At 51.5% G+C, this 20,297-nt stretch overlaps 1 protein-coding gene across 5 annotated transcripts in view; it reads right to left on the bottom strand.

The window, feature by feature from the left end:
- Positions 1-20,297, bottom strand: part of USP7 (ubiquitin specific peptidase 7) — a 62,399-nt gene that overhangs the window by 6,250 nt on the left and 35,852 nt on the right. For all 5 annotated transcript variants that reach the window (XM_032326886.1, XM_032326885.1, XM_032326889.1 and 2 more), the window contains 19 exons: positions 18,404-18,542; positions 17,694-17,782; positions 15,480-15,588; positions 14,432-14,562; positions 13,961-14,015; positions 12,903-12,983; positions 12,713-12,803; positions 10,004-10,086; positions 7,560-7,669; positions 5,885-6,041; positions 4,727-4,871; positions 4,372-4,502; positions 3,423-3,557; positions 3,055-3,156; positions 2,814-2,919; positions 2,063-2,155; positions 1,907-1,974; positions 1,451-1,551; positions 373-526 (listed from right to left, as the gene is read on the bottom strand). In XM_032326886.1, the coding sequence (XP_032182777.1) occupies positions 373-526; positions 1,451-1,551; positions 1,907-1,974; positions 2,063-2,155; positions 2,814-2,919; positions 3,055-3,156; positions 3,423-3,557; positions 4,372-4,502; positions 4,727-4,871; positions 5,885-6,041; positions 7,560-7,669; positions 10,004-10,086; positions 12,713-12,803; positions 12,903-12,983; positions 13,961-14,015; positions 14,432-14,562; positions 15,480-15,588; positions 17,694-17,782; positions 18,404-18,542 (2,080 nt within the window). The remainder of the gene's footprint in view (positions 1-372; positions 527-1,450; positions 1,552-1,906; positions 1,975-2,062; positions 2,156-2,813; positions 2,920-3,054; positions 3,157-3,422; positions 3,558-4,371; positions 4,503-4,726; positions 4,872-5,884; positions 6,042-7,559; positions 7,670-10,003; positions 10,087-12,712; positions 12,804-12,902; positions 12,984-13,960; positions 14,016-14,431; positions 14,563-15,479; positions 15,589-17,693; positions 17,783-18,403; positions 18,543-20,297) is intronic.

The following is a 20,297-nucleotide window of genomic DNA, read 5'->3' as shown; positions in this document are numbered from 1 at the left end:
CCACAACCCTGAGATTAAGACCTGAGCTGAGATCAAGAAACAGACACCTAACCACCTGAGCCACCCGGGCGCCCCAACGGTCTCTCACTTTTAACGGTGAGGTCCACAGGTTTACTTGCCGATGGCAAGCTGTCACAGAGACAAAGCTTCTCTAGAAACTGCCATCTCAAAAAACTGTATCGTGCCAGGGTGGATGAGATGGGAGTCGGGGGGCAGAGCGAGCACAATCCTGTCAAGAACCACTAAGACCACGGGGCCATCGCCCTTCCTCCGGAACCGAGCCCGTCACCTCCCTCAGCAACCCTCCCTTTTAAAAAAGGACTCAGTCTCTCTGATGTGGAATCTGAAGGAGAAAGAGCCTTTATCAAATACCTGAAAATAATTCATTCGGTTTGATAATGTAACCACGAATCCAGGATCATTAGGGATTGTTTTATCACAGAAAATGACATCAACACGGTGGTAGAGGTCTCGGAAATATTCTTTTGCAGTGGGTAATTCACTGTTATCATTTTCAGGATCATCCCTGGGGGGAGAAAGAAACAGAATGCAGATTGAATCAAAATCCAGGCCAGGCATAATGGTTTTTTTAGAAAGAAATAAAAAGGCACCACCTCTCCAACCACAGTGACACAGACAGGTATGGACAGAAGTTCCGACTAACCCCGTGGCTGCTAGGAATCTGGAGTGTATCCCAGCTGCTCTGTCAGCCAGGACAGTAAGGAAGGGCCACCACATCAGAGGGTGTGCTCGGAGCCTCCCACGCGCCGTGCAAACCCACCTGCTGCTCCTAATCTCGACGCGAACACAGAACATAGAACCGTGTCCTCCTGTTTTATACACAGGGAGGGACTCGGCAGGACGTGCCTCACGGCAGAGGCTGCTCTCGCCCGGAGCTGGCAGGCAACCACTTTCCTGCTAAGGCAGCAGGGCCGAGTAGTCCTGAAGCCTAAAATATTTACTTCCTGGCCCTTCAAACCTACATCCGCCAAGCGCTGTGCTCGTGCAATCCCCATGACCCGTATTCGACACTGCCATGGCCAGATGGCTTCTCCAGGAGCCGCAGCGAGGCTGCCTGCAGACAAAGCATCTAAGACCACAGACCTGCTGGTGTGACGGGCACAGGGACTTCAACGAGTCCCCTCTGCAGGTGTGTACTGGGGACCCACGCTGAGGGGCAAGAAAACCACCCTGCTGCTGGCCGGGCTGCTGCCCCGCTCGGAGCTGCCATGCTTGTCACTGATTCTTAGGAAACTGTTCGTTCTATGAGGAAAAGGTTCCCTGCCCACGATCCTCAAACCGAGAGAGAGGCCGACTTCTGTCCACATTCTCAGCTACTTCAAATAAAATCTGACTAACTCGGGGTCTTGACACAGTTTTGTTTCCTACTTCTGGGGCTTATGGGAAAACTATGAGAACAAAGTGATTAAGTCCTTCAAAAAGTACTTACTTCTGGAAGACTATAATGTCACCGTCCATTAGTTCATCAAGGGCTTTATCAAGAGACACGTCGTAGTCCTGAATTCTCTCTGTTAAATTCGGTTTAACTTCCTACAGTTTAAGAGAAGAAAGGTTCCCGATGAGCGTCTGTCCGTGTTCCACACGGCCCGACGCCGCAGGTGCTCTCCCAGAGAATTCCATTCTCTCTGCCCTACATTTCTAGTAAGTGAAAATGCTAACGGGAACGTTACCATCCGCAGGACATAATGATCCCTGAGCCCGAGTGAGGAATAAAAAATATCTAGACTTCTACAACTGTGACCCTCAACTCAACACCAGCCAGGGCCCCCACCAACTTAGCTGCCGACTTCACAAAACGATGAAGCCAAGGCAGCAAAACACACGAGAAGAGCCCTCCCCAAACCACAACCGATATAGTGTTTACGGAACAACAAGCCGTCCAAACCTCATAGAGGATAAGGCTAGTATCTTGGATAAATCCCGCTCTGTCGCACATAACCGGGAGCAAGTCACCTGCGTTTGAGGAAAACAAGAATCCAAAGCTGTAATGAACCAAGACTTGAGCAAAACCAACCACGAGGGTAAGGGCAGGAGGACTTACGTATTTTACAGGATATTGGTGTGTAGATGTGCCCACAGTAGTTCAAGCTCCGTGTTTTGGGGTCATACATTTTCAAAAATAGCATGACATCATCTATAAGATTAATAAACAGGTTTTGTTAGGATCTTACCACGTGGGACAATGTTCCAAAAACATGAACAGGAGACAACCAAAAGGACAGCCTTTGGCACCCGAAAGCCATTGTGTCCGCCAAGGTTCATCAAAGGCTAAATGACCCTAAGAGTCCAGTGTCATTCCACACATCGGGCCCCCGGGAAACACTAATCCGAGGCAGTGAGGATGGGACTGAGGGCCATACCCTCATCAGGCATCCTGTTTTCAAGGCCAGGTACTGACCAGCTAGCTGAGTGCTGCCATGAGAAAACGCTAATATTGTGTGTCCTTGCAGCAGAACAAGTGACCGTTTCAGAGCGAGCATCAGCAGACTCTGACCCACGTGTTATGTCAAACAGAGCCGTGCCAGAAGACAGCCAACCTGTTCACCAGTGCCTTCTCTGCGGCCACTGACGGAGGGCCGAGGCCACAACAGGACACGAGGACTCAGCACGGCCACAGGCTGCTTGCCACCAGCAGCCAGTCGGGCCCACTCAGCCTCGCCAAGAAGCCTGAGCACGGGAAGGGGTCCGGGGCATATCTGGAACTGGACTTCATGGCAAAGGACCAACACAGAACCCCACGTGTGTCTAGATGCTGGTCAGGGACCCAGTGCTGCTGCCCCAGGGACACTTACGATCTTTGTCAAACTTGGGTAACGTGGCCCCGCTGGCAGCCAGCTCCGGATCAACGGTCTCCAGGAATATCGTCCATGGATTTTCATTATCGCTCAGCTCAATCATCTATTTCCAAAAGAGATGCTGGTGTTAGACTACTTCAGGGGCCAAGGAGAGTGAAGACCATGGCCACCCACGAGTCAGGGGCCAGAGGCAGATAAGCCACGGCAGCACCCGGCACCTCCTGCATGCGGCCCTCACCGTCTTGTTGCCGTCTGCCTCGTTATCCAACATGGCGGGCCGTTTGGTTCCATTGCTCCTCGCTTGCATGGGCCATAATCGAATTTGATCTTGTGGAAATCCCTGAAAAAAATTAAAGCTAAATTAAAACAAAATCAGCTCATACTTTAATTCCTTATGCATGCCAGGATTCCAGGATTCAAAGAAATGAAATGACAGAGCTCTCCCTGCGGACATGGACAACAGAAACCACCCACCACCCAACCGCCCCCATCAGGGTCCCCAGTATGCCAGGGCTTGAATGCCTGGTCCCTGCTGGTCTAGTGAGTGAGGAAAGGACGCAGAACCTGGAGGTCAAAACAACCACCCCCAGAACGGCCGGAACTCACCATGGTCTGAGAGAGGTTCTGGACAAATTCAGTCAGGGAGGAGTTTTTCAATACTTTGAACACAGTGTATTTCACTTTTTCTTCATCATACATATCATTTCCTTGGTGGCCACAAAACTGGTCCTCTGCAACTATCTGAAAATACACAGAAAACACGCAACAGAGTTTCCAACCGTGAGACCACCCCAAGCAAAACAAAGTTTCAACAGTAACATGAGCTAATCTCATTGTTTCTAGCACCCTTCTTCAAGAGACCAAGGACACCAGAATCAAAATGATGGAGGACATGGGGCGCCTGGGTGGCTCAGTGGGTTAAAGCCTCTGCCTTCTGCTCAGGTCATGATCCCAGAGTCCTGGGATCAAGCCCCACATCAGGCTCTCTCCTCAGTGGGGAGCCTACTTCCTCCTCTCTCTCTGCCTGCCTCTCTGCCTCCCTGTGATCTCTGTCAAATCAATAAATAAAATCTTTAATAAAAAAAAGAAAAGAAAGAAAGAAAAGATGACGAAGGACGAAATCAGGAGCGGAGTCAGAAAGTACGAACACCTGCGCCCCCACACACTCACGCCCCCTCCCTGCGGGGCGAGCTGGAAGCCCACTGCCTGGAGGCCTCGGGTTACTGCCCAGGCCCGGCAAGAAGGCTCAGGGCGTTTCTCTTCCCAGGCAACCAACCTGCGGAAAGCAGCGACCGAACCGTGAACCCAAACCTTCTCGAAGTTCACCCCCTTGTTCAGGTCTCCTTCCTTCCCTGTCACCGGTTACGTTTCTCCGCGGCCTGGAGCACCACCTCCCACTGTTGGCCGGCCCTCCCGTGCCCTGCCCGGGGGCCCTCACCCGACACCCTGCTTCCCCCCACCACACACCCACACCCACCCCCACGCACCCCACCACCTCCCCCACACACACACGACGCCCTTGCGTGGACAGCGCGCAGCCGGGCCGGGGGCCGACCTGCACTTGCATGTAGAGGTGGGCTTCCTGCCGCTCCTTCCGCTTCTGCGCCTCGATCCTCTTCTCCTCCTGGAGTCGCTCTACCAGCTGCTGAGGGATGTCGTGGTCGGTGACCGCTTGTAAAACCTCACCTGCACGACAAAGTACAGTCGCTCACCTCCTCAGAAGGCCCCAATGCCATGTCCTCATCAACACAGTCATCTTCAAATCCAAGTCCTCGGGACCGAGAGTCCACATGAAAACCCGCACGCCACATCCAGCTGGCCAGGAGGCCGCATGAGCCCGGCGGAGGACAGCACGCCAGGAGCGGGGACTCGGGCCCAAAGAGCCGAGCCAAGCGAGGGGCGCTACTCACTGAGCTTGGACTCCCTGATGTACACCAGCATGTAGGCGTTGGTGCAGTGCCGCACGGACAGGTCGTCGTCGTGGCCCCCGTAGTTGTGCTCGATGGCCTCCTCCTTCGTACACCTGGACACCACGTCATCGTCGAATTTGCACCACTGGCAGGGAGAGCAGGGAGACGTGCAGGGATAAAGCACACAGGGGAAGAGGCAGGGTTTCCCTAAAACAAGGGACCCGAGGATGTGCCGAACCAGGAGGCCTCCACCGAGCTGCCTGGCACCCCGGCCGACCCCAGCCCGCACTCAGGGGGACCGGGAAGGTGCATCTGTTGGCTGTTCTGTCTTACGCGCCAACAGCCCGCTTCAACTGGGAATCAATCGACCATACAACTCTTTACAGATCTGAGATAATCAGGGCACACCTCCCTCTGCTAGTAAAGCTGAATTTTATGGTGTAGTTATGAAATTAAAAGGGGACATTTGATCCTATCATGACATATTATCTCAGCAAGTGAGGGCCTGACTTAAATAAAAGTCAGCAGAGTTGTACGTTATACTGATCTTCCCATCTCATTGCGGACCGAGTCACTTTCAACAGTCCTCAATCTCACAGTGAAAGGCTCACTGTGGTCTGGTGCCGTGTGGGTCCCCCAGCAACTCTCAGGTCAAGCGAGGCGGGCTTGGCCTCTGCTCGGTTCCTCACTGGCCCTAGGGTCCTGGACACGGACCCCGAGGACACCCTGGGCCCCTGGGGAAGACTACGAGAGCAGATCCAGGCAAACCAGGGGAAGATGGTACGTCACAAAGTGGGGACCACCAGGCACCCAGAGGGACTGCAATCGACAGGGGCCCCTGCCCAGGCCCGGGCTTGGGGGAGGACTCTGCCGGCATCCGTAAGTGCCAAATGCATGCCTCACTGGACATACAAAGGGATAAAGGGCCAAGCTCGACACTAATAACGAGAGGCACACAACGTATAATCACTGATTTACTATTCACCTCTGAAGTAGCAGCGATTAATGCACGAAGGCACACGGATACCCCAGAGCCCACAGTGGGATCCTTCGCTGTGTGCAGGCCACCCGACAGGCACGGACAAAGGCACGGCTCAAGGTCAGGGTGAACGCCCTACACACCATCACATCCGACTCCACCCCCTGCCCAGCACTTACTTTGCCGTCCCCTTTGGGGTTCAGATAAACCACATAATGTCCACCATGATTATCTCCACTGTGAACCAGGACTGCATGAAGGATATAATTTGCAGGGTCCTTAGGATCTGTTTTTTGCAAAAATTCATCGAGTGGTAACTGTTCTGGGAATTCAAACCTATCAAAAAACATTTTTAAAGAAATCCAGGTTTCATTCACACGTGAAATAGTTTACCTTTAGGCTTTTATTTATTGCTAGACGGTCTAATTTACTGGCTAATCTTTTATCTGGAAAGGGAAGCATCAGTGGGACTCGGGAGGTCCCATGAACTACTTCTGAGGCAGCTCCCATTCATCAGAACACGTTAATTACTCAGACATCAGAACAAACTTGAAACTAGGTAGCAGGAAAATACCTCTAAACGCACTGAGATGCCGGACAGAATTTTAAATTGGAGATATTACATAATGGCCAGTCTTGTGATAAACATACACCATGACTTCTCTAGGATGCGAATAATTCCAATGTTAGTAATGAGTAATTCTGACTGCCCAGCTCACAGACCACAGAGCATACACGGTGAGTTTGAGAAACATGGGACATCAGATCCCAACAGTAAGACATGGAAGAAAGGATCCCTGTGCCCCGTGATTTCTAGTTCACATACTGAACTGGACCTGTCTTTAAATGACTGGGGTCCGTAAACATTTTAACAACATGGTCAAAGTTAATCAGGAGAAGTGCCCTGAGAGGCGGGTTGGCAAGGACTCGGAGGAGATGGAGTACACAGAGCCTGAAGGGACAGCCACCCCAGCCCAGTGTCGCCCAATCCTGGCTGCTCTGCCAAATGTTCAGAATTCCTAAAGGACGCCAAAAATCTGGGCTTTTATGCGAAATCTCATGCTTTCTTTTTTTCATGCTGGCAACTAATGCCAATAAAAACAACCAAAAACAAGGTGAGGGTCCAAAGAAACACACCAGCAGGCTGGCTGTAGTCTGCAGGCTGCCAGTCTGTGAGGTCTGGTGGAGACGGCTTCTTAGAGACTCCACAGCGATGGGCAAAAATGAAAGAGCAAAGAGCGGGCTGGTGGCAAATAACCTGACTGGGTCAGTTCTCTCTCCAGTTTGATGAGTGACTAACCAACCTCTACCCTGTGCCCAAACGAACCAGGACAAAACTTCCGTATTGTAAACCAGATAAAGTATTTACTATCATTCTTTTTAACTGGCATTGTAAGAATGGGGAAAACACCTGCAATAAGGCACACACATACATCTTCATCATCTTCCTGAAAATTCCAGCACATTCTAGAATACTAACTGGGCAGTTACAAAATGTTGGGAGAATCCTATTTAAACGAATACAACATCAAATTCCACTCCTGAGGGAACAGTGACATTCTGGTGAATGCAGAAGAGGCGGAGCAGAAAGTCCCCTTCCCTCGGGGACCTCATCTGCCATAGTGCAGAGGGAGATGGGGATCCCTGAGAGCACGTAATGGAGCAGCAGCCCCTGAAATCCCTTAAGGGAAATATTCCCTTTAAAACCATTGTTCTTGGGACAAAGGGCAGGAGAGAGACCTAAACACATCAGAGATGGACTGAAAATATAAAAAGACCAAACAAAACACTGAGACTGACCCCCGAAGTCAGGCAATGATTCCATCTTAACTTTCACACCCCACTATAGATTACCTATCATTGATCTTGATATTTTGGTCCGTCTGAGGGTCATACATAAATCTCATCAGCTGTAGATGCAACACTGGTGGCAAAGTTAGGAATTTCACACCTTTCTCTGCTTCCTGAACATTGAAAAAGAAATGCAAGTTTAGTCCAGCCCCACGTAGTCCCTGAAGCAAGGACAGTAACAGCGGTCAGCGGGACTCGGTGGGAGAGGAAGGGCTTCAGGTGTCCAGCTACGGTGCGTTTAAAATGCCGTTTAAGAAACAGGCTCACAGGTGGCTCAGTTGGTTAGGCGTCGACTCTTGGTTTCACTCCGGTCACGATCCCAGAGTTGTGATATCGAGCCCCGTGTTGGGCTCTGCGCTCAGGGGAGTCTGCTTGAGCCCTTCTCCCTCTCCCCCAGCTCGCACGTTCTCCACACCCCTCTCTCCCTCAGATAAGTAAAATCTTACACACACACACACACACACACACACACACACAGAAGAACCAAGCTCAAACAGAGAACTGGTGGTTGTCTGAGGGCAGGGGATAGGAATTGGGAAGAGGCACTAGAGGTGAGGGGTCAAGAGATCCAAACTTCTGGTTACAGCACAGGTCCCAGATACGGGCGCGCCAGGGTCAGAGCACGTGAACAGCACATCCCGGCGTGGCCCTCCCGGAGCAACCGATGCTGCACGTCAACGATGCTTCAACCAAAAACTAAAGTCCACCTGTTGCGCTTAGATCTTTCTCGGGTTTGCTGAAGAAGCTTGCATGTGAGCGATTTACTCCGGATTATATTCTGATGCCCAACAACGGGGCAGCAGCTAAGTAAATTAGGGCTTCATCACTAGCTGCCGTGTTACACGGTCACTAAATCCCACGGGAAGCGGGGAACACACAGAAAATCGTGCGCTAGAAAAGCAGAAGCTGGGGCTGCAGCGACGCGAGAGCAGGCGTGCTCACGGACCCTGGCTGGAGCAAGGGCGGCCGCGCACGGTCCCGGGCAGGAGGACACTGGTCAGCGGCTTCCCGCCCCTCAACTCTGGGCACGGTCACTTCGGAGCACATGACACAGCATACATGCTCGGCACTTACAGTCCAACCCACTTCTGGAGACAGTCCTCACTCGGCAGCAGAGAGACCCTCACACCAGCAAGGCAGCCCCCGTGCAGCAGGACGTGCCCCGCTTCTCAAAAAGGCCTCCTCTGGGGGGCCCGACTCCACAGCTCCCACACCCCAGGCCCCCTCCTCAGCCGACACGTGTTTCCTCACGAAAATAAGCCTCGGCCCAACCCTACTACTGCCAGAGCCCCGGGCTCTCATCCTGGCCCAGCTTCCCAGTCACACCTCCCTTCCAGGCCCACACCTCCCGTCCAGCCAGAGCAGGGCCTGTGACAAGCCACAGGCAAGGCGCCCTGATGTCTCCTGAATGTGCTCAAGAGGACAAAGTACCTCTGCAAAGAAAAACGAAAACCGGAGGAACCTGCCACACAAAGGCACGGCATGGTTTCCATGCAGCTTAGAAGAACAACAGAAGAACCATTTCTCTACCACAGTCCACCGAGGTCATGATTCTCAGGTACTGCTTACCCGGACCTCAAACTACCCGGTGTGGCAGGACAACTCTTGTGAGTTGCTGAAGTGTTTCCTGAACACATCTCAGCCACGTGTTTGCCAAGTGACTTTCTGAGCCGCACACAACGCAGCACCCTGACCTGTGACGCCCCGCAAAGCGGGGACACCGTTCCAAGCCGGCCAGCTCGGGACACGCGGGACGGTGTGGGGAATCGTGAATTGCGGAGTCCATGCGTCGGCTGCATCCGTGAGGACGCTGCTGACCCTCTCACACCGCCTGACGGCAGCCGGGACAGGCCACAGCCCGTGTCTCCCCACCAGAGCACGGACGGACCAGTCCCTTGTGCACAAAGTTCGCTGCTCTGCCAGCAGCTGACAGTGCCTGTGGGGCTTTGTGGGAACCAAGCAGGGACACCACATATTCACAGAACAAGCAAAAGAAAATGCACTCCTCGTTCTACAGGTCCCGTTCCTTGAGAAAACGCACTCTATCACACACACACATGCCCAAGTGCGAACCACCACGAACCAGACATGCAAGAGAGTCAGAACTAGAAGAGGAAGAAAAGCTCCCGGTGGAAACCAGTGAGTAGAGGCGCAGAGTCACAGACGCCTCCCGACGGCAGCACGGGGTCTCCCGCGTGCTGGGGGACAGCTCTACCCGAGAAGCTGCATGTCAGCCTCCCGCCCGCAGCTCAGCCCCACCAGCGGCACGGCACGATCGAAGGCCCCAGAATACAGTGTCTACACGAAGGAGTAAACCCTGAGCTCTAACCCCGAGCTCTAACCACAAACAGTGGATGAAAAGGTACAAATGCCGGTTTCATCCACAACTGAAGCAAAGGACAGGAAAACACAGTGACGGGGAAGGTGGCCCACGGTTCCCATGTTACCTGCAAGCCGTGCTCCCCGGCATCATATTTATTGTCACCGTCTAGTTGTTCCACAGCCACGTAATCCACAAATGATTCAAATACTTGAAAGAGAGAAAGAGAAGGAAAGTCAGCCAACAAGTTCACTGGAGCCTTGATGGTAACACAGCCGTCCCTCCGGCAGGCAGGGGAGGAGAGCCCACGGAATGACAGCCCCGGGCAGCAGCTCCCCACCCCTGCCCGAGACCCGCCACACCTGCCGCGACCACCCCCACCACGGCTCTGCAGAAGTCTGGAACCTCTAAAAACACAGACATGGTTCTGACCCAAACACTTATCATAAAGCTCCAGCTGAAGCGGGGCAGGACAAGAGCGGGACCGTGGGGACGACATGGTTCTGACCCAAACACTTATCATAAAGCTCCAGCTGAAGCGGGGCAGGACAAGAGCGGGACCGTGGGGACGGGAGGGACAGGCTGGGACATGAGTAAGATGAATCAGGGCAAGGACCTAGCATCAAACACAGGGACTGAGCCGAGAACCTCCCGTTGCTATGAGGGCAGAACTCAAATGCCCGGCCTCGCACACAGAGGACCCTGTGCAGGGACAGGTGTGTTCACCGGGACGGAGTGCTCCTCTCACAGGGTGTCCAGGAGAATCACAAGACTCCCTCCGAACAGCTTACAATTCTGTCAAGTAAACCCCAACAAAGCTGGGGGTGTGGGGAAGACAGAGAATTTGCCAAGGACACCAGCGGACAGAAGACAGCATTTAAAAGCAAATCCACATGGACAGAACATCCAACTGCTGACGGAGGTGCAGAGCATGGGGAGAACGTGACAGGTTCACTAGCGACCCGCATGCAGAGGGGCAAGGCTGACATCCCATGGGCAGAAAACCATTCTCGGTGGATTACAGATAAACAGAAAAGATAAAACAGTAACAGATAAGAGAACAGTTGGGTGTCAGGGCAGGTGTTCTTAACACAAAAAGCAGAGAACAACAGGCTGATTTCACTCAAAATTCTGAAATGCCGTTTAGCAACAGAGGAGAGCCCCACGCAGGGGAGCAATTCAGCGCCGCCGCCAGGCAAGCACACGCAGAAGCCCTTCTGTGCTGCTCCGGCCAGACTGACACGCACGGGCCTCGCTCTCCTGTGCTGCACGAACTCACACCCTGGACAACGGGCAGTCCAGGACTGGGATCTGGAAAGAGCCTGTCCCCCGTCCCAGCTCACGTGCAGAAGAGAAACCCACACAGGGCCCAGCAACCCCCTGACAGAGGGCAGATACCATCTGGGGCTGGGGAAAAAACCGCCCAAAAGACGGGGGTTGGGGGGCAGGCCCCAGAGCTCACGCCGGCCTGAGAATGGTCTCTGCTCCCCCCAGCCACAGCGACGAGCCCCTCACATGTGGAGCTCCAAGCAGAAGACTCAGAACGGTGCTGTCTCAGCCGTGGGCCCAAGCAGCCCTCACTGAACACTGCTGGGTTCCTGCCTGACGGAGCGCAGAGTGAGCCTCCAAAGAACGACACTATGTGCAGGTCACTTCAACACGCGCCAGAGCAAAAGGTTAAGGACCCCCCCAACACCCAGCGACACAAACCACCACGGCAGGCATCCGTAAGATGCCCAGACATGCAAACAAGCTGGGAAACAGAGCCCGGGATGACAAGTAAATCCACACAGACCCATAAATTTCAGGTGACAGAATTGCTCAACAACGACATTAAGTCACTACTGAATACGTCCCTGATGTTCAAGAAGATATCCAAATGGCCAGTAAACATTTGGAAAGGCGACAATGTCGATGACCTTCAGGGACATGTGTACTAAAACTGAGAGGGCACCCTACTCCCATCAGAATGTTTGGTCTGAGAGCCGACAGTCCACTGTGGCTGGGGAGCAGTGGCTGCTTCCACACAGCACTGGAGGGACTAGAACTGAGAAACTGAGAAACTGGCTTCCGCTACGGAGCCAACAATTCCGCTCACCGTGAACGCAAACACGTGCACCGGGACCGGGCACAGAACAGCCAAGGAGCCGTAGCACAAGAGCCCCACGCTGAAGACCCCACATCAAGGAGAGGATGATTTCAACATGGCTATGATGCACCCTCCACGTGGACCGCCATCAAGGGGTGAAAACGAACCCACTATCGCTCCCTGTGGATATGATGCAGGGAAGTGCGGAGCAGAGGCTGTAACCCACACAATCCCCTCTGGAAATATTTCAAGTATGCAAACGCAACCTAGGAGGAGAAGTTAAAAGCCCCAACAGCGGTTTCCTTTGAGAAGGGGAGGTCGGGGTGGGGACGCACCTGCATCTAGGCAGCCACGCCGTGCGCCCTGAGCCAGGTGGGGGACTGAGCCCGCGTGTGCTCAGTGAGCTGCACACTCGTCACTCGGGCTACCTTCTCTGAGCAGCATTTCGATGAAAAACCACTCGGGTAAATGAAGCATTAAAGCAAAAAAGAGGGGCACTTGGGTGGCTCAGTGGGTTAATGCCTCTGCCTTCAGCTCAGGTCATGATCCCAGAGTCCTGGGATCGAGCCCCACATCAGGCTCTCTGCTCTGCAGGGAGCCTACTTTCTCCTCTCTCTCTCTGCCTGCCTCTCTGTCTACTTGTGATCTCTATCTGTCAAGTAAATAAATAAAATCTTAAAAAAAAAAAAAAAAAAGCAAAAAAGAGAAATGAGCAAAAGGTCGTGCCAAAATGTACACAGGACTTACTGTTTTTCTTTCCTTTTATACTTAGCTGGATATCATAATAATCTTCTCTTCTATCAGATCGGTAGTCTACTTCTTTACACTGGATGTAGGACTAAAAATAAGGAAAACAAGATGGCTTAAGTATTAATTGTCAAAATACTCACATTCTTAAATCACTTAAGATCATTATTGAAAGCTGGTAACCACATACCACCATTTTGCCTCTGAATAATTTAGGTATGGTGCCTTCCACACACGTGCCTTTCATCTTATTCTCCACATTATCAAGCAACTGGAAGAGAAAGTTGTGACTTTAAGAAAATGTTATGCTCAATTTACAGTAATTTGAAACTTGACTAGGAAATTTCAACGGTCAAAGGAGTTCTAGACTATAAATATTATGACCTTTAGCATGCAATTATGAAAACATACAAAGTCTTCTTCCCTGGTTGGATATTTACAAAAATATCTACATGCAACAGTTGAGATTAACCTCAGTACAGCCTTTGGAATGAATTAGTAATCTGTAGTGCCTTTAGAAGCATTTTTTATATTCATTTTACCTCTGTGGAAAAGCATGTAAATTGAGCACTAAACTTAACTCGTATTGGTCCACACCAAGAGATTAATGAGGTTGAGCCTGTCAACAGGATTGACTGGTTTGTCCATGGATATTTAATGAACTGGATTCAATCCAGCTAGTGCTGCAAAAAAGAAAACACACCTTGCCCAGCCAATCACCTTGAATAACCATTTCATGTTGTGTGTGTGTCTCCATGTGCATCTCTGACCACAACTGGAAGGACAGGAATCTGCTATTGACTAAAGACGGTTTGGGGGAGAATCACCCGCACAGAGGGCTGCCCCAGTTAGAACCTCTGTGCGGAGGGGCAGTCTGGACACCCTGGAGAGACGACAGAAGTCCCGGTTCTAACAGCGAAGCAGGGGGTCGGGACAGCTCCTTAGGCCAGTCTGCGGTTTCTCGGATTAGGAACTGGGGCAGACGTACCAGTTTAACAAAATCAAACCATACTACCTCCTGCTCTGTTAGTCCAAGTTTCCCCTCACACTGCCCTCTCCAACAGCAATTCTGCTCATTTTTTCTGGCTCGTAAATGAGACAGATGCTGCCTCTCCTTCCTGGCCTGGTTCTGCCCCGCTCGAGGACGGGCGCGTGTGGCATGGAGCAGGTCTGAGCTGGGCCACTGCGTCTGACAGTGCTCAGCCGCGGTCAGTGTTAAGGAGTGTACGATTTCGGCGCAGAACTTACCACTCGACACAGCTCTTGAACGTCGTGCTGCATGAAGCTATCTAAGGTTTCCCACCTTGGAAAGAGAGAAGGAACATTTATATTTAATCCTTCACGTTTCAAATAAGTGCACATTAAGCAACTCAGACTTTAAAAAGTAAACTGCATAATCAGCCATTATTCTGAAATTCATTTCTTGAGGTTACTTTGGGGGGCCCTGGTTTAAAGACAACCCGGATTCTAGCAGGACACCACAGCTTTGTCCTCCTCTGAACATCTTGCTGTGTGTGAGGGGACATCATCATGTGGTAAATTAGGCCTCAAGCAAAATTCTAAAACAGAGCCTTTATGTCCAAAAAGGACAAACCAAGTACGACGATAAAAATACTCGGGTGTACTTAAATGCCTACACCCGGCTCTCCATCCTCCTACGACGCACTCATGACTCTTCCTTGGAGAAGGAAAAAGGAAAGGCAGATTTCTGATACATACCCGAAGGACTTTGTTAGCTTTTTTGTTCCTACAGGCTTATCGCTGTGCTGTAATTCGTAGAACACTCTTTGTAACGCTAAGGGGACGCTTTTGGAGGAATCATCACCCTCTGTTGGCATCATGTACACAGCCTAAAATGATTGATTAAGAAATAAAAATGGAATTTTATGTGAAAGCATCATCTCTAATATCACCACGGCTTAAGGCAGTGGGTAGGGCTTCTAACTATCCCCCCAAACAGGTCAGGACGTTTTTTAAAAACAATAATCATGAAAGTCTTTAGAGGCAGTATAAAAAACACAAGTTAAAAAATGAATTTAAAAAATTACCCACGGCTCACCATCCAAAGAGAACCACTTTTATTTCCTACCTCTTAAAGCCACACTTTTTAGCTTAACGTTACTTGTGAACAGAAGCTGTGGTAAGACCTAAGTGCCACTGCAATGACCCACATCCGCCTGTCCCCGTGACACCGTCCTATTGGGGCAGCAACCGACAGTGCCGCTGGAGCAGGAACATCCCGCAGACCAGCCAGCGGCTCCCCCCACAACCAGGAGCCCATGTTGCCTGCAACACTCTGTGCTGTTCACACAGCATTCCAAAGGGACAGCCGACTAGCTATCCTCCATTAGAGCCAAGGCATGTCTGTGGTTTTTATTAGTATTCTCACGAGCCTAAGTTTTACCTGTAAGTGAAAATCAGACTTCATGGCCAGTGGCTTTGTCCATTCAGTTTTGATATAAAACTTTCAGATGTTGCCGCTAACGGCTTTCATATTAAAAACCAACAAACTGTATCACCGGGCTACAGAGCCCCATGAAGTTAGGTCTGTTAGCCAGCCAACTTTTATCAACCAAGTTAGCTTCGCAAGTGTCCACACGCTGAGGAATAAAGATACGCATTCGCATAAAAGAGGGCCCTCTCTGGAGACAGCACTGTGGTACTGGGTGGGACACGGCAAAGTCGGGTGACAGGACTTTGCTTGTCCCTTAGGACTTGAGCAACAGGGTGGGTGGAAGGTTGAGGGGGAGAAATACCATCCATTTACCTTTCGTAGTTGATTTGTGAAAAATAAAGTCTGCAGCAGGCTGTTCATGTAACAAGTCGCTCCCTGATTCTTTAAACCGACATAGCCCGTGTGCTTCTTTGAATCCCACCTACAAGATCAGTTGGAGGTTGAGGGAAAAACCGCACAGGACACCTCCTCGCTTCTGCAGTGTGTGTGGAGCGATTCGGCGACACACCGACGACACACCGACGAGCCCCCGCGCTGCCGTGCACCGTCACCTCCTGCCCACCATCCTGACACGGGAACAGCAGCCAACGCACCCCTCCGAGGGAGAAACTCACCGCCAGGCCCCCAGGCACCGAGGGCACCGGGACCAGGAGTTCTTAGCATGGTCACGGGCTCTGTTCTCCCAAGTGCACGAACCCAGCACTGGAGAAGCAGCTTAAGGCCGCTGACGGCAGCCCTGTCTCCTTTGTCCAACACACCACTCACACACAACCGTGAATCCTATACGACTGGCCCGTGTGGGTCCACGGCATACACACTAGGTCACATATGGAGTCAGCAAGAAATGCACAGTCAGAACCCCTCTCTCTGCAGTTATACAGAGAAGCAAAGACAAGCATGTACACTGGGGCAAATTCTAGTTCGGGCTTCTCAACTCCCAGTTCTCTTTCTCCCTAGTCTACAGTGGTGGTTGCTGAGAAGAAAAGGTGAATTTTCTCAGAGTTAGCAGCCTGTGCCGCACACTGCTCCCATTGTCACAGGAAGCTAGAGAGAATGCCCGTTGACACCACCCCCTTCCCCAGCACCCTCTGTATATAATGCAAAGCCATGAACAAACATGACCGCCACCAAGCTTGACCAACCCTAGAGGAGATGTTTACGGCTGGCCGAGGCCGGGGTCCGTAGTACTCTGTGATTCCAGGGGTTAGCCTATGACCTTGCTGCTACACTCAGGTGTCCCAAAGGGCCCTGGCTCAAGTGTGTATGTGTGAGTGGGTGTGAGTGTCCGTGTGTATGAATGCATCCATGGAGAATTTTTAAAAATGGGCAAGAAAATGCAAGAATCCTAAATTATAGATGGTTATTTTAAAAACTACAATCAAAAATTAAGCAATAATGGCTGAACAGATTTGATAAGACTAAAGCAAGAAATCTGCTGTGATTGGTAAGGCTGGAAAACCCCAATTCACTTTTTTAGTCAAGAAAAGTATCATCATAAACATTGGGGAAGATTTTCAAAATGGGGGGATGGCGTAAAAACCCACAGAAATTTAATCTTGTTTGTGCTTCCAGTCCTGATGTCTGGATCTAACCTGAGCTCTGAAATGGCTCAGGAAAAGCTGGATTCTTCCTGCACATGCCCCAGGCCACTGCAGCGGAACCCAGACTAAGCGACGGCTCCTCCTCGGCTGCCCCACAGGTCCCAGCCCCCAGCCGTCTGGGTCAACCCACACCCGCGCTCTTGCCGGAGCAGGGTCACATGGAGATAAAATAAGGGGAGCAAGAAAACGGATGCCTGCCGCTCAGCGTCCTCCCAGACTGCACTCGCCGCCTCACCCTGGGACCTGGACAAGGCAGCAGGGCCCCACAGCCGGGGTCCAGCTTCCCGCTCAACCTCCACACCTGCAGGACGCGCCGCCCAACCCCAGCCTTCCCTGCTGGTCTCCTGGCTCCTGCTGCTCTCCCTGCCCCAGCTCCTGCCCTCCTTGCCAAGGAGCCCCGCACCCCTCCATGCCTCCTGTAAGGCCAAACACTGCCTCGTGCACAGACCTCCCACCACTGAGCAATCATCCCATCCCCTGCCGGTCCTCCGCGCTGGGGTCCACCTTCCTCACCATCTTCCACCCACCCATTCCGCCCCTGCTGCCTGACTCAGACTCGCCGCTCCCAGACCTGCCCATCCCTGCCCTCTTCAGAGTAAAATCTGGGCATTTCCTCTGCAGGATTTATGAACTGCCCCACAAGCCTGGATATTTGAGGACAGAAATGCACAGCTGTCTTGCCAACCACCATCACCTTCCTAGTGCACAGCAGTGTCCGGCCTACAGAGACCGCTCCAGAAAACAGGCCAAGCAAAGGAGTGAACGTGAGGCTGGCGTGCACAGCCGCACACCCCCCGACTGTGTGGGCAAACGCAGAGAGGGTGCCTATCTGTTAAGTATGTGCATCTCTGCTCACATGCTAGTGCCTCTCTCATCACAGCACAAAAGGTGTTTCTTAAGAGCACCCAATTAAAGAAAAACTTACGCAACTCCATGGGGAGCATCCGCCTGTACAAAGACTTCAAAAGTAACTTTGTCATCATCTATAAATCCCTTCTCAGGATCAGTCACTTCCTATAAAAAATAAGAATATCCAACTTGCATAAGAACACACGAATGCTCGCTTTGTTCTAAACAATTACCCCAGTGCCCTCTACGTGTTAGAGGAAAACACTACTTTTTCCAACCCCCACATGGTGCTTCTGATTTTGCAGTGTTTTGATCTGCTTTAACTAATGTCCTCTGAACAAGATCAGCAAGGGCTAGATTCCTCCAGGAAGCATCCGGGAGGCACTGGGGGCTGATCCAGGGCATGGCCTGAGGCACCAGCACTCGGTCCCCAGAGCAAGGGCTCGGAGAGGTTCCGGGGATCCAGTGCTGGAGGGCTGAGCAGGACACTCCTGACGACGCGCTCCTGGGTTCCACCTCTCCCAAGAGCAGCCCAAACACCTGGGCCTGAGAACTGAGGAGGTTCCTTGAAATCATGCCCGACTTGGGTACGGCCCCCCAACCCCCAAAACTGCCCTGTCAGCTGCTTAAAAACCTCAGCCAGCAAACTGGAGGACACACAGTTCGGACACCTGCCCCACGTAGGAAGCACACATTCTGACGCTAGAGGACGCAAGGCTCTGAGGAGTGAAGGACTCGGGAAGGAGTAGGGCTCAGATCACTCCGTGTGAACAGTCGGTTACTTACGCTCCAGGCCATGAAGTTGGAAAACCCCCAATCGTTCTCCTTGTGGAAGAACAGGTGGCTAATGCGGCGGCTGAACGACTTCTCGTCGTCTCTGTAATTGATGATCTTCAGCACGGCTTGCGCGTGGCAGGACCACGACCTGTTCAAGGAAAACCTAAGCCTCAGTTGACCGATTCAACTGACATCTGCTCACTTCAATAACACAGTACACAGAACTTCCCACATTAGTTTTCCTTTTTCCTCTTTTATTTTTTGGGAGGGGTGGGAGGAGCTGGGAGAGCGACGTATTTCCCTCTAATGGTGAACAAAGCTGAAAGAGTTTGGGGGTGCTCCTAGGCCACCTGTAGTGATCCGACCCGTGGTTGTAATTTCTTTACGAAGTTTTAGGTCAGGTTTTTGTTTTTTTTGGTTTTTTTTGGTTTTTTTTTTTTAATTGCTACCAGTAAAACAGAAAAGTTTCTGAATTTTCGATACTGGTCTTCAGATTCTATGAGAGGCTGGTTTTCTGGTCACATGGTAGTTTTTAGTATCTACTCCGGGTATTAGTGACACAACAGAACGAGAGAAGATAAGAGTCGTGCCCTCCAGGAGCTCCCCCCTGGCCACAGCAGCTCGCGGGCAGAGCTGCTCTGGCCGCTCCTGGGGGACTCCAAGCAGAGCCACCAAATCCCGGAACAGCCTAAGAGCCCGTGCTGCCATCAAGGTGGGCAGAGATCACAAAAGGGCCTCTGGATCAGTGTCTAAAAACCGAAAGGCTACAGCCCTTGAAAGGTCCACTAAGGGCTTGGAGCTAGAGACCTGAGCGCAGCGTCAGTACCGGCACTATGCTGGCTGGGCCGGCCACGCTGGACACAGCCCGCTCGCTGTTTCCCCAATGACTGTCAGCGTGAAGTTGTCTGTTCGACTAATGTGCAGCCCAAATACTCACCAGAAACAGATCATAATGGGAACACGGGAAGAAAAAATTTAACCTACACACAGGTCCTGGCTGCAGCACACACCTGGCTTCACACTTCTTACCCATCCCAGCCAAGAGCCCAAGGAAACGACTGCATTCCCTGGGGCCTGGACAGAACAGGGAGGGCCAGTGCCCTTTGGGTAACAGCCTTCAATGAGAGCTCCAAAGGGCCACCGCCTGGGGGTGACCACACAATCATGGTCCAAGGAAGCAGCCTCCTCATGGGCTCCTCAATAGGGAACGAGAAGGACATGGTGACCTAGTGATCCGGGGACCCCTTCAAACAATGTCAACTAAGCTTCTGAGAAATGCTGAACGGTGACAGTTTTTAATTCCTTCTCCTTTTGAGAAGGAATCGGGGGGAGAAAATGTGAAGCCTTAATCTTTAGTTTCATCTGAATACTGGGACCATGAAGACTTTTCTCAATTTGAAGACATTTCATTACACACTTCTTTTTAAAAATGACAGGAACAAAACAATATTCCTAAAATAAGTTTAAGAGGCCCATGTTGTAATACCCTCCAAGAGTGTTTTAATTCCATCTTTCTGAATCAACACACAGGAACTGGTTAACACAACGATGGGGAGGCCACGGGACCGGAGGATTTTCCTGGACTACAGTTTTCCCTTCGGGCAGTGACTGATAACCTACCAAAGCCCAGAATTCAGTAGTGAGCCCGTGCACAGGGGCCCGATTCCAGGTTCCGTGGGCTGGAAGATCCTAACACATGAACCTCACTTTCTCATTTGCAAGAAAAAGACACCTTTTCTAATTTGGACAGAATACCTACCAGTGAGTTTTAAGGAGGGGAATGTATTTCATCGAATGTAAAATCAAAGGGCTATGTAGAGGCAGCAAGGAAACTCAATACCGTTAAGTTCAAAGAGGCCGATCAGATCGGGCCTCCAACCGCATAGCGTAACTATTTGTGGGT

The sequence above is a fragment of the Mustela erminea genome, chromosome 20, assembly GCF_009829155.1.
Source record: "Mustela erminea isolate mMusErm1 chromosome 20, mMusErm1.Pri, whole genome shotgun sequence".
In the NCBI taxonomy this organism is placed as follows: domain Eukaryota; kingdom Metazoa; phylum Chordata; class Mammalia; order Carnivora; family Mustelidae; genus Mustela; species Mustela erminea.
Note: the sequence above shows the minus strand (reverse complement) of the source record. Positions and strands in the feature narration are given on the sequence as shown.